The sequence below is a fragment of the Mus caroli genome, chromosome 16, assembly GCF_900094665.2.
Source record: "Mus caroli chromosome 16, CAROLI_EIJ_v1.1, whole genome shotgun sequence".
Lineage (NCBI taxonomy): Eukaryota > Metazoa > Chordata > Mammalia > Rodentia > Muridae > Mus > Mus caroli.
The window spans coordinates 53327282-53341590 of record NC_034585.1 but is presented as its reverse complement, the minus strand read 5'-3'; the positions used below and the strand labels follow the sequence as shown (position 1 = coordinate 53341590).

At 40.5% G+C, this 14309-nt stretch overlaps 1 protein-coding gene across 1 annotated transcript in view; it reads left to right on the top strand.

The window, feature by feature from the left end:
• The first annotated feature begins 222 nt into the window (after positions 1 to 222).
• Lnp1 (leukemia NUP98 fusion partner 1) overlaps positions 223 to 14309 on the top strand; it is a 17262-nt gene continuing 3175 nt past the window's right edge. The window contains exons 1-2 of the mRNA XM_021184383.2: positions 223 to 536; positions 13845 to 14075. Coding sequence (XP_021040042.1) covers positions 372 to 536; positions 13845 to 14075 — 396 coding nt within the window. The 5' untranslated portion in view covers positions 223 to 371. The remainder of the gene's footprint in view (positions 537 to 13844; positions 14076 to 14309) is intronic.

Below are 14309 nucleotides of genomic sequence, written 5' to 3'. Positions count from 1 at the left end.
CACCATTGACAGCTGGAGATGCCACCGCATGCCTTTGGCAGAGAGGCTCAGGGAAAACCAGGCAGTGGACTGTGCTGCCTACCCTTAGGCTGCGAAGGCACAGCCCTGGAAACAGGAGGATTAAAAAGCCTCTCAATTTAAAGAGACAAGGGGGAGGGGAGTGTGGGCTGCACAGTTTATAAATAGACAGTGCTCCAGGCTGCCTGATGATGAAGTGGTTGTTTGGTAAATTTTTCTTTTTTAAGGATGCCATTATCAGAAACCGTTTCAAATACCAGTTTCATTTAGTGTTCTTGGTGGGCTTCCTCAAATCTTGGGTTGTATTTCTTGAGTTTTAGGGGCAGGCCTTTAATATTTAGAATCACATTTCCATGGAGCACAGAGAAGATGATGATGATGATAACGATGATGTGTCTTTTGCCAAGTGGATGAGCAGCTTTTGGGGTCACAGCTGGAGAGACAAAGATGAGCGAGGACTCCGGGACCACCAACGACTACAAGAAGCAAGCTACAGGAAGGCTTCGCTACCCTGCCCAGTGAGTTACCATTAAGTCAAGGGAAGTGGGAGTAGCATGGACAAGGGGGTCTCTTAGAGAATATTTGAGGGGTTCTTTGACTTAAATTAATATTTCCAAACCTTTATTCATTCTTATAAAAAAAACTTACCTATTTGAGCTGCCCTTTAAGACTTATTGTTTTTAATGTTTTAAGTAAGGGCTTCTTCATTTTCAGTAACCTAAGATATCTTGAACTATGTAGTTCACAGTCCCCGATGAGTCAGAAAGCATCCCACTGAGTAATGGCGTTTTGGTCAAAGGAGAGGAATTTGTAGTTTTTCTGTGGAGGTGTTATGGGTCAATATGTGACTTCCAGTTGTCTCTTCGAAATAGTAAAATTAGCTCATGTATATGATGGCCTTTAAGAAACTGGTGATTCCACATAGAAAAATCACCTTTTGGTTGTCATTATTTTTAATGATTAGAGAGGGAAGAGTCCTCAGTCCTTTCCAATTGCAGAGAGGCAGGGAGCACAATGCCAGAGGGACGCACCTAGGAAGGGGTGGGCAGCCTGGGCCAGGTAAGGACTCTTCTGTAGATGGCCAACACAGTCCTGTCTTCAGCTGCAGTGCTGGAAGGCTCCACACATGTTATCTCCTTCCCATGTACAGAGAAATAATGATGATAGTTCTTTTTTAATAGTCACTTGGAGTCCTAAACTAGTAGAGTCTAGCTTACCCAAACCCCTTCTTTGCAAACCCCAGAACCAATTAAACTTGTGAGTAAACCTATTTAAGGCCAGTTCCAGGGTCTCAGAATCACAGTGATGGTAGGGTGTGTGAGAGATTACTTTTACTGTCATCGACCAATACCTTGTGTCTGAGCCACAAATGCTTCAAAATAAGCTAGCTCCTTGGCACATGAGTGGACACTTTCTCACTTCCATTGCCTTAGGTGAAGAATGAAGTTGGAGGGGATAATCTCAGTGAGACCCAGTTCCATCTTTCCATTTTCCTCTCTTTAAAGAAATAAGCCTGCACCATGTGCTCTGATTTATTTTCAACACAATGAAATGTTCCAGATCTAATGAGATTTTCAGAATCTGTGAATTGGGAATACAATTAGTTTGAAGCTTGCAAATATGGGAGCCAAGCAAAGATAATAAGAGAGAATTTGTGATTTACTGGTCATTGCAATGGCTTCCTAGTGTCACAGGGAATGTGACAATAAAGAAAGCAACCTGCATTACAAAATATAGTTTCCTGAATAAACTACAGTTTATTTATGCTTTTTAAACACATACATAATCTACTCTGTTTAGAAAATTCATGTTGAGCTTGCAATATTTTTCTTCACTTGAACTGTTGGAGAACCACAGATCTATTGTAAATAGTGTTTCTCAATGATATATATAGTGTATTTTCTGCTCATCTCTAATTTAACCATTTTCTTAACTGAACATGTCTAGTCTCCAAGTAAACCATTTCATAACTAAAATATTACCATGCTTATATTTACTTTAAGAGACAAAGTGTGGAATAAAATTTAAAATGTGAGTGATAGGAAAGAGGATGCAGGAACAGAACATAAATCATAGAACACAGGTGACAAAGCCATGATTCTAGAGGACACAGTTGACATGGCCATGGTCCTAGAGGACACAGTTGGCATGTCCATGATTCTAGAGGACATAGTTGACAAAGCCATGATTCTAGAGGACACAGTTGACATGGCCATGGTCCTAGAGGACACAGTTGACATGGCCATGATTCTAGAGGACACAGTTCACACAGCCATGGTTCTAGAGGACACAGGTGACATGGCCATGGTCTAGAAGACACAGTTGATATGGCCATAGTCCTAGAGGACACAGGTGACATGGCTATGGTCTAAAGGACACAGTTGACAAGATCATGGTCATAGAAAACAAGTACTCGGATTCTCCCATTTAAGTAAATAATGTGTATGTTTGGGAGTCAAATCTATGTTTTATTATCTAAATGGGCTAAGAGTTTTATTATTTTTGATCAATGTTGTTTTCTTTTAAAATTAGTTCTTGGAGAATTTCACACAGTGTTTTTTTTTTTTATCATATTTTGCTTTTCTTCCCATTCCTCCTTCCAGATCTGCCCAAATTTCCTTTTCTATTCAACTTTGTGTCTCTTCATTCTCTCACCCTCCCATCAAGACAACGATGCAGTTTATGCTGCTTAGATGTTCTGGATGTGTGACCTTGCACTGTAGCTTGGTCAGCCTGTCAGAGGGTATACTTTCAGAGAGAATAACCTTTCCTTCTCTAGCAGCTAAGAATTGCCAATAGCTACTTGAGTAGGGGTGGAAAGTTATGCCTAACTCCCTCTCCTCTTTTTGCTAGGGCTTGGTTTAGCTTGAACTTTCATTAACCATTGTGTTCATATGTGAAGTTTTCCTCCTGTGACTAAATTTATTTATATAAGTACAATGTTGATGTTACCAGAGCAGGACATCAGATCCCATTACAGATAGTTGCTGGGAAGTGAACTCAGGACCTCTGGAAGAGCAGTCAGTGCTCTTCACCACTGAGTCATCTCTCCAGCCCCCCTCAAGCTCATATTTTATTTCTATCTCCTCTTTCACAATGACTCCTGAGCTTGTGGAGGGGGAGCTGTGGTGTATATTTTCCATTTAGGGCTGGGCATTCTAAAGTGAATTATTCTTTACACCATGGCTGGTTGTGTGTCTCTGTGTTGATTATCATCTACTGAAATGAGAAGCTTCTCTGGTGAAGGTTGAGAGACTCATTAACACATGGATATACAGACAGGAGTTAGTAGTAGTAGGTAGTAGGTTCTCTCCTAGGGTCTATGGTCAAACTAGCAATAGCTTCCTGTCCCAGTAATAGTGTCAGGTATAATTTCATAGTTTTGAGTGGCTCTTAAATCAGAAAGTAACTGGTTAAACTCTGACATTTACCCTACTACTGCACCAATGGGCATGTCTAGTGCAACGGCAGCTTACAGGGTCCACACTTGGGTAAAATTAATGATTGGGTTTCTTCTTCAGTACTGTGAAAACATCAGCAATGTGAAAACAGCGGGTAGGGATATAGCTTCTGGGTGAATTCAAGCTTGATATCTCCATGTCCTATGCCTCAAGTGTGTGGTGCCTTCAGCAATAGGGCCTTACTGTCAAGTTCTGGACACTAACAGTTTCCAGTTTTATTTCAATGGAAATGATTAACAAGGAAATGCAATTCTCTTCTTCTCATCTCTTTCTCTTCTTTTCCACTGCTCTAGTTGAAGCCTCTTCCTTCTCTAAATCTAAATAATCTAGAGTCAGTATTAGTAAGTGAATAGGAAGAGATCCCTTCTTCTTGCCTGTTTTGAAGGTTCTTTGTAATACACCTTTACTAATATATCTTATGATTTAAGGACACAGTAATAGAGCATTCATTCATTCAACATATTCATTGAGCACATACTTTGCCCCAGGAATTGTGCCAAATATGGAGATTGTGAAATAAAAATAGGCATGCGTGGTCATGCTTTTGAAACTTTTAGTCTAATAGAAGTATAAAGTGGTGGTAAAATTATGTATATTCAGGGGTGAAGGTCAGACCTTCTCAGAAAAGACAGCCACGTGTTTGGATTCAGTCTGTGGTTCATGTAACGACTTGCAGAAATCTGGCTTTAGCCAATTATCTTAGGTGGGAAAAGAAAGAGGTAAGATGAAGCCTGTTATTAAACATTCTGCCTTTTCTTTCCATCATCACGGGGATGCAAAACAGCAGCAGACCTTTTATTCTGTTCATTGTGTGACTGTATTTCTAATAGCTTAGTGGATTCCATTGTCCACTCACCTTTACTGCTTACTACAGTTCTTGTAACCTTGTTCTGTATCATCCAAGGCTGTGCAAGGGTGCTTTGCACTGTAAGAAACATCACTTGCAGAACAGACCGAGTGCCCTGATTTCTGTAGAATCTGAAGCTCCTTCATGCTCCAGGGTAGACACCATGTATGACAGGCTTGGTGTAGTCATCTGATGGGAACAGACAAGTTTCTACCCATCCACACCCAGCTTGTTCTCTTTTTATTTCTTCAGACACATTTCCCTATTTTATATTCTTTTGACATATTTTCAAATTAAAGTAGTAAATTCTCTAAATTTTAATCTTTGTTCATGATGATCCTAGCGTGGTTACGTGCTCACTTCTGTAGAGGTTCTCCTGTCGTTGTTCACTAAAAGGGGAGATTGGAACTGGAGCCCAAAGGCTTATCTCAAAAAGCTAGAGAGAAAACTTACTGCCCTATTTCCATGATTGGCAGTGAATGGCTTCTCATACTTTACATTATATTCATATTCAGTTTTAATAGGTAAGCACTCTAATTCAAGGGAGTGAAGGGCTATAGTGAAACTTTTACCATAATGCTTTTGCTCTACTTTATGGGATTCTACGATGGGGGAGCTGCTATGCAGGGAAGAAGGTGATGGGTTTGGAAGGTGCTCTTCGTGGTGCCTTCTGCTTCCACTGGCAGCATGGCTCTGTACAAGAGCTTTAATATCTTTTTGTTTAAATTACCATAAATGGGACTGGTGGTAATGTATGTTCCTCACAAAGGTACAAAGGTACATACATGTTACAACGACTGGTGGACATAACTACTCAATACAGCACCAGGTACCAAATAAATACTTAACTATTAATAGAGATCATCAAACCTCGCTGAACAATGAAAGGAGAAGGAAGAAAATGCCCCACAGCACAGAGCAAACCTTAGATGCTTTAGGTTGCATTGCTATTGCCCACCTGCACCATGGCCCTGCTAGAAGTCCATTACATATCTGCACTCCTGTTTTTCTTCCCTCCTTAGACCAATTACTCTCTAGCCCAGTAGCAAGCTCCCTTTTGTAGCAGTGTTCCTACCCAAGTGTGGGGCTTATCCTCAGGTACAGAGCAGTCTGTGTTCTGCATGGAGCCTCTTTCAGGAAAATCAGTCATCACACATTAACAGAAGTCTTCCTTATTCCCCCATCCATATCCCCAGCAGTGTGCAAATATAAATAGTTGACCCTATTGTTGCTTTGTGTAGTCATATTTATATCTTGTTCTTTCCCTGCATTTTCAGTCCTGAGAACGCAGCTGAGAACAATCATGACATCCAAGACAAAACACTGAGGCTTTTTTTTTCTTTCAATTTTTTATTTTGGTAATTTGATCATGAGATTGTGAGCATGAACTTTGAAGATGATGTTATATTGCAATGTCAAAATTTATAGCATTCAGCCAGAATACAATGATATGCCCTGTTTGTACAATGCCTGTCTCTTCAGCGAATCCTGATAGAAGAGAAGAGTGCTGAGCCTATCTGATCTCCTCCTTTTTCACATCACCAAGTACTGTGTCTGACCCACAGCAAACAGATCAACAAAGTTACCTCAGGGATTTAATCAACTTTAAAACTGTTGTTTTCCCCTAAATGAATGTCTTATTTAATTTCCGTTGATGTGAAAAGACACCATGACCACAGCAACTCTTATAAAAGAAAACATTTAATTGGGGATGGCTTACAGTTTCAGAGGTTTAGTCCATTATAATCATTGTGGGATGCATGCAGAATCAAGGTAGGTGTGGTATTGGAGAAAGAGCTGAGAATTCTATGTACAAAGAATTTCATCACCTGTCAATAAAAAAGCTATGGCCAATGAGCTGAGGCAGACAATAGGAGGTAGGACATCCAGCAGGGATAGAGAGAATTCTGAGAAATAGTCAAAGGCAGGCAAGATTCTCTCTGGAATGCTGGGGAGGCAGATATAAACTAGCAGGTACCTGAACTCAGGTTAAAATAAAAGGAGAGATTTGTCCCTAACTACTGAGAAGACAGGCAGAAAAAGACAAGGAGAGGAAATCAGCCACGTAGCTGAACTCAGATTAGAATAAAAGGAATAATAAGTTAAGAGCGAGTCAGAAAAGAAGCTGAAGTGTATGGCTTAGACATTTCTTAGTAAACAGTCATTATTTCTGGGGACTAAGTGGCTGGGAAAAATCTTGACATATTTTTACAGGCCTACATCTTGATCCTTAGGCAGCAGAAAAAGACTGTGTGGCAAGGCGGTATCTATTTCAACAAGGCCACACCTCCTAAGAGTGCCACTCTATGGATGAGGGCAAAGGGGGTGTGGTAGCAAGGGAAAGGGGGAAGGGCTATTTGTTGGGAGGAGAGGTGGGCAAAGGGCTGTCTCTGGATAGAGGGGAGACAGACATGGCCCATAGGCAAATGGCAGTTTATGAAGGAAAAGAGGGAAAGCCCATGTTAACTTGAGTTGGTTGTTTAATTTTGATTGAGTATGTTAATTACTGTAGGGATTTGTTTGTTGGACTTCAATACTTTGATTGCTGAGCCTTGATAGTAGGCCACAGGAGGAAGAAGTGGCCAAATAAGGCAATGGGCTGTGGGGACTAGCTTTAGGAATGTAACCAGATGTTTTTTTACCAAGGCAGAGGGAAAGAGGAAGGCCTGCCAGAGCCACGTTTGTTGTGCTCAGAAGGCTAGAGTCCCTTCAGGATCTTCTAAAGGCCTCATTAAGTAAATTGCTTCTATAAAGGTCCTACTGTTAAATAAGTCACTTTCTGAGTTACTAGGAGTTTCAATAGATGAACTTCTCTGAGCAATACATCTCACACTACAATAGTGCTCAATGGCTAGATCTGAGCATGTATTTCAAGTTTGTAGACTTGTATATTCCAAAGATTTCAAGAAATGCTCTACATATTGACAGGCCTATGTAGAAGGTGCTGGTTCCTCTATTCTGATCAGGGTTGTATTGTTTAAATATGTGTTTTTAAGAAACCTAAAAGATATGATTGTAATTTTATGTATTTTTTGATCATTTTATACAATCTTTATGAATAACACAATCATGTTTGCCATTAGGAGTTTCACTTTCTTTTGTTTTAAAATTATTATTTTTTGAGATTTTATATCATTTATTGTTTCCCTTTCCTTCCTTCAAATCCTCCCACATACCACTTCATATTCTATATCAAATTCTTGGCCTCTTTGTCATTAGTTGCATATATGTATATGTAACTTGCCAACTTTCTCAGTCATTATAATGTTACTTGTATTTTTAGGGATAACCATTTGACATTGGATAATATTGGTGTGCTCCTGTTTACAAAAGACTATCTCTTCTGTTCTCAGCATTCTTTAGTTGCCTGAAGTTCTTTGTGTAGGGTTGATGCCCCTTAGGCTTTCTTTGTGTCCACATTGGCAGGTCTATTTTTGTCCTTGTTCAGCTCATGTTTAGGTATCTATATCAGTGAAACTTTATAGGTGTGGCTTCTGACATTCTTAGAAAGCACAATCTCACAGCAAACTCCTTGGCCCTCTGTGCCTGTCTCAATTTTTTATTCACCCATCTATTCAGTATATATCTAACTCACATAATGAACAAGTCAAGGGGCCAGGTACTACAACATAGCCCTTGATGTGATAGAGCAAACGGTCTAATGGAGAAGAGATACAATAAGCACACTTAGCCAGATCACTGGTTAGAGCTGTGTAGTATCACAAAGGAGCAATGGAGGTAGTATTCTAGAACAGCGTCTACTCGAGACCTGACCCAATCATAGTGGCTGAAAATTTATGGGGGATTGCTGTTTCTTCTGAGAGTGAAAATAATTACTCAGGTCAAAGTTGAAAGAATGGGTGGGAAGCAAACAGCAACAACAAGGAAATTTTACAGTCAGCAACTAGTAAAATAACTGCAGTCTGGAATCCACAGTGTGGCAAGCCATAGGTATATGTAATGAGGAAAAGGACCAATAAGGCTTTATTATCAAAGAGGGAGGAAATTCACATGGCCTGCTTATATACAAAGGTCTCTGTTCTTGAAGACCCAAAGGAGAAGTCACTAGCTGCTTGGTGGAAGTACCACTGTTGGAAAGCATTTCATTGGTGTTGCTGCAACTGTGAAGACGTATAAATTCTTTTACACAAATATGGATTTGTGTAAGTGTGAAAAGGCATCCTTTCTACACAGGACTTTCTGTTCTGTTCTGTTCTGTTCTGTTCTGTTCTGTTCTGTTCTGTTCTGTTCTGTTTTGTTTTATGTTTGGTTGAGGAGCTTTTTGAGACAGTTGGTCAGGCAGGTAGAGTATGAACACATCTCTCTCACTTGCTGAATTTTATCTCAGCTTGGCATGATAGAGGGCATCTTCATGTTAGTAATTCTCTTCTTTTATTTTATTATTTTCGAGTTAGGGTCTCACTAGGTAACCCTGGCTGGCTTAGAATTCCCAAAAAGTCCCAAGCCTGTGCCCACTAAGTGTTGGGCTTAAAGGTGTGAGCCATCCCACTCTGCCTTTCTCAGTAATTTTCACAACCCTCAGGGAAGTGAAGAGGGATGGTGGTGGATGAGGCCACTGTAGGGAGGACTGACTCCCTCCATAGCATGGCCCTGGGCAGGAGAGGAGAGCTGGAACTCTATCCTGTTTGTTTTCAGAAAAGGAAAGTGAAGGAAGTGCAAGCAGACACAAGGTATGCACCCCCAGGAGTGTGCATTAGGGAACAGTACAAGGCACTAATGAAGGATTACACTGATGACGTGGACTAAAGAAGTGGTTGGTCTTGAGAGACACTTGAGACGAGGAATCTGCTGAATGCACATCTGGGTATTGAGGCAATTGCTCAGTGTCATGAAACCAAGTGAATGTCCTGCCGTCCACTGAATGTGGGGACATTGAAGGACACTGGGGATGAATTATGACAGACCTGTTGAAGAGCAATAAGGTGACATAAGAAGGTGAAGATTTTGACTTCATTTCCAGTTCTAGATTTCAGCAGCAATTCAATTCATAAAACAAAAACCATTAGTTAGTTATAGTGAATTATTATGAAAGATAGCAATTTCCATTATTGTAAAGAAACAGATATAGAAATATATTCTAATGCAAGGCTTCTGCATAGTCACTCTGTTTCCCCAGAGTTTCACCTGTGAGGCCCCCCTTCCACATCTGTATGCTGTCTCCCTATTAGCAGATTGGTATGCGTATTAGCGCATTGGTGTAATTATTAGCATGTTGGTGAACTCATTAGCTTATTGGTGTGCTTACTACTTTAGTTTCTTTGTCCCTTAGTCTTCCTACGGAACATGCTCACGAGTTTCACACCATGTTTAGTGTATTAGAGCACTGGCCTGAATTGTGAATGTTACCAGTAAGTTTTATGCCATCTAGTGCTTTTTTCTTGCCCATTAGTGTCTGTTTTACTCTGTTTAAGGAACCTACCCATGTTTTATACATATAGGAAGATCTCTATCTCTCCGTCACTTCTAAAGACGTGCTGTGTTAGGCCCAATGTTTTTGGTTGGCAGGTCTGATTTTTCCTTAGTACCATAAAAATCCCCTTCCACTCTTTCCAGACATGTAACATTTCTGTTAAGAAATACAGTATGAGGCACACACGTTGCATGTTATTTGTTTCTTTACTTGTTCTGACTTTGGAGTCTTCTGTTTTATCCCCAACCTTTGAGAAAATTCACTTTTAACTCCTGTAGTGTGCTTGGGGGAACTGACTATAAGTTACAGCACACGTGTTTGAGTTGAGTCTGACTGTGACTTCTGACCTAGTTATCTGACTTGGGGGATATGTTTGAGGAATTTTCTTTTATAACACTGATAAGCTTTCCCTCTGATACTCACAGGTTCCAACCACCAAGCCCCAGCAAGCTAAATATCTTCTTTTTCCATGGTGCCCAGAAGATCCCACACTCTCCTCGTTACTTCTTCCTAACTTCTCTGCATTTTCAAGTTGCCTGTTTTCATTTATTCTTTCTTTCCTTGGCTCTATTCTGCTCTTGGCTCCTGTCATCAAGTTTTAAGTTTTGCTTAGTGTATCATCCACCTCAAAGATTTTAGTTTGATTTAAAAAAATTATTTATTTATTTAATATGAGTATACTGTAGCTGTCTTCAGACACACCAAAAGAGGGCATCAGACCCCATTAGAGATGGTTGTGAGCCACCATGTGGTTGCTGGGAATTGAACTCAGGCCCTCTGGAAGAGCAGTCAGTGCTCTTAACCACTGAGCCATCTCTCCAGCCCTTTAGTTTGATTTTTAAATATTGCCCTGTTTCTGTGAAATTTCTTTGTTAGATTATTCGTTTCTCTGTGTTTCCTCAAAGTTGTTCCAAGGGTATCCTGAAACAGCTGCTCTGAGGTTTCCACTAAGAGTTATTACGTAGTCTAATGTCATCGGTTTCTGGTACCATATTTTGAACGTTAGGTAAGACCATGGATCTCTGGCAGTGCCTGTTGATGCTCAATGCTGTCTGCACATTGAAGGGTTAAGTATTTATTTGTGCTTGCTTATTTTCCTACCTAGAGTTCCTTCTGCAATTTTATCATTAGATGGCACTGGTGAATTGTTTAAAGCCCTTCAGTTGGTGTTTTATTATATTTCAACACTAGAGGGAGATCCAGGCTCAGTTTGTTCCAAACCCTAAATTGGAATGCTGCTTAACTGGAATGAAGCAGGACTTTAAAAAGATGCTATGCACATATGTAGCAGATGTGCAGCTTGGTCTTCATGCTGGTCCCTCAACAACTGGAGCAGGATCTTATCTTGACTCCGTTGCTTGCCTGTGGGTCGGTCCTATTCCCCTAACTGGACTGTCTTTCCTCAATGGGAAAGAATGTACCTAGTCCTCCAGTGACTTGAGCCTACAGTGGCTTGAGGTACCAGAGTGGGTTGGTACTCAGAGCAGACTAACCCTTTCTCAGAGGAGAAGGGGAGTGGGCATGGGGGAAGAAGCTGTGTGTGATGGTGGGGCGGGGACTAGGAAGGTGAGGTGCTGCAATTTGGATATAAAGTGAATAATCAAATAATTTAATGGGGAAAAAGGTGCTCTGTTCCCACGACCTCATCCTCGCCTGAGGTAGATCCAGAGAGTTTGTCCATAATCCTTGTGGGAATCTGCCCAGTTTCTGACTGTGGAAGAACCAACTTAAGGCTCTCATTCTACAGTTTGGCATGTGCTTCCTTTTATTCCTTTAGTGGAAAATCTTCTCTCTGTGTTATGCTGTTTGGATTTTTGAAAGAACTGGGACAAACAGTTGTGTGATGACCAGAAGTAATATGTTGGCTAACAGCCTCAGCATGAGCTCAAAGCCTATTGAGAGCGTGTAGCACCCATGCAAGATAAAGGGCCACACTCCTATATATTGCCAGGTGCTGAGCTAGGCACATGGATTCAGACTGTTGTAACTAGCTACAGATAGTAATGGCTGGGTGACATGTCTTTCTCTGGCACTGGGACAGTTGCAGAGTTTCAAATTGTGGAGGTCACTAGTCTGACACTGAGTTATAGGGCCATCCTGTCTTCTTGGCATTCATGCTACTGGCAAATACACTCTTGTTCCCTGTTGTGCTGTCTAAAGTTGTGGGTGGTTTTGTTGATAGGGTCCCTTGGCTTTCCAGGTAAATGCTAAGCTGGTTAGCTTAGGGTCCTACGGCCACGAAGATCTGAAGTCTGTGAGCAGACACATAGATCTGCTCTGTCTGTGTACAGATCTCCATCAGATGCTATGGGATACATAGAGGATTACTATATAAGGTTGGGTTTGGTGTAGGCATCACTGTGGGAAGCCCTGGTCTTGAACTACAAAGTCTTGAGGTAACTTTTATGTCCTGCTCCACAATGTTCAATCTTCTTCCTCTACTGGTCAACGTTAAGGGAGTGATGGTGCTGTCTTGGCTGCCTGCCTAACGTGGTTTCAGAGGTTTAATCTGTGGGCATTGTCTAGGGCACAGAGGCTATGGGTCTGTGACACTGGCTTTCACTGTAGTAGCCCTGATACCTGGCTTGATTTAGTTCCTCGTTCTCCTACTTACAGGCTTCACACAGCTTAGAGCTGAGAGAGGACAGCTAGAGACAACTCTTGTCTTCTTCAGCGTGCCCTTCCCTCTTACATTCTGACCCTAGGCACTAATGTAATCTTTCCTGGCTCTGTTAGATCCTGCAGTCTGGTGCATGATTTTACTCAGATTGATGTATCTATAGGGAAGAGATTAATAGTGGATCCATCATTGTGCTCCATGTCTGCATTCTACATAATGTAACGTGTTTTCTGATGGGCTGGCATTGGTTTTAAAGACACAGAGAGGATGAAAAACAGCAGAAACAAAGGAAAGCAAATCAGATGGGTCCTTCCCAAGTTACTTTTCTTAAAAGGTGGGATAAGGTGACAAAATGGTAGGACAATGACTTGTTGATTAATGAGAAGATACTTTAGGTCTTGAGAGTCTGTGGAATGCTATAGGAATTGAGTAGGCACTTCAGAGGAGAGGTCAGGGTTAATGATATCAATCAGGATTATAACTATAAATTGATGACCGGACATGCCTAGGGAGATAGTATAGAATATAAAGGGAAAGAAAAGGCAGGGTTTAACCTAGAACCTTGTGACCTCCCACACTCATGAGCTGAAGGGTTAGTGAGCAAAAATGTCCATGTTGCTGTGGCAGAAAGATCAAAGAACGCTAAAGATGTGCAGTGATGAAAGGGAGGAGAAGGAATGTTTCCTGAAGGCCCCATGGGAAGCTAACTTGGATAAGACCCAGTGACAGAGATAGACTAAAGAGTGTGCAGAATTTAGCAACACGTAGATAAGTGTCCTTAGCACAAAGCCTACATTGAAGTGTACTGGAGTGTGAGAATGATGGAAAGAGCATCATAGTTCTTCCAGGAAGTCTGGCTTCTCTGACCTCTGACCTTTGTTTATTTACCAACTGTGACTCCAGCATTGATGTTATATTATGTGACCTCCATGTCTGGAAGCCCTCATGATAAAATTGTATATGTTCTCATTATTAGTTAGGCATTGAGAATATGCAGGTTTTAAAAAAGTTTTTGTCTATGTTTACATTGCTTTTGATTTTAGTGATATATAAATATATATATATACATATACGTATATATAATTTAATTGTTCTTCATAATTCTTCCATTATTTTTCTTTAAAATTCCATAAATGTTCACCTTTACATTATTTCTGAAACATTTGTAGTGTCACTAAAATTTTAAAGGTTTTAGAAACTTATTCTGGCAATTTTGGTCAGGGCTTGGAGGCCTTCACTGTCCTGTTGGTAGAACAGCGAGCAATGATGGTCGTCTGGAGATACTCTGCATGATATTTTAACAATTGATTCTGCTGCCTCTTGGCAAGAGGAAGCTCTCTGACAAAGAAGATAACATTTTCCTAAAACATATTATTCCTTTAGTTATTAGTTTATGTGTGTCCTGTCTCTGTGTTAGTTAACATGTCCTTTATGAGGTAAATTTTAAAAAAAAATCTGTATTCCTAGTTTCCTGCATTTCCCAGCATTACGTCATCTGACTGTCACCCTAGAAGACATTCTCATGAGGACCAGGGATCCCGAAGCCATCTTCCCACACGGTATCATAGAAAATGCTCAGTGGATGGATCACTCCAGGAGCCAACAGAATCACAAAGAAGAGCCCATTCCAAAATGAAGGAATTTTCAGAGTCCTTTGAAAGACACCTGTGCCTTCAAACCAAGCCCTCTTCTTCTGCGGTACGTGATAGACAGAACTGTTATTATTTAAGCCATAACCTGAAGTCTTCTTTGGGTTTGAGGAGGGAAGTCTAACTTCTTCATTCATAGCACAAGTGACTGGAACATACTATTCAGCATTTTTATGATAACTTAATATTAAATGTCTATTTCCATATTAGCTCTAAATAGAGTAAACTGAAAAATGTCAGTAAAAAATAAGAATTTTTAGAATATATATTCTTTTTTTTTTTT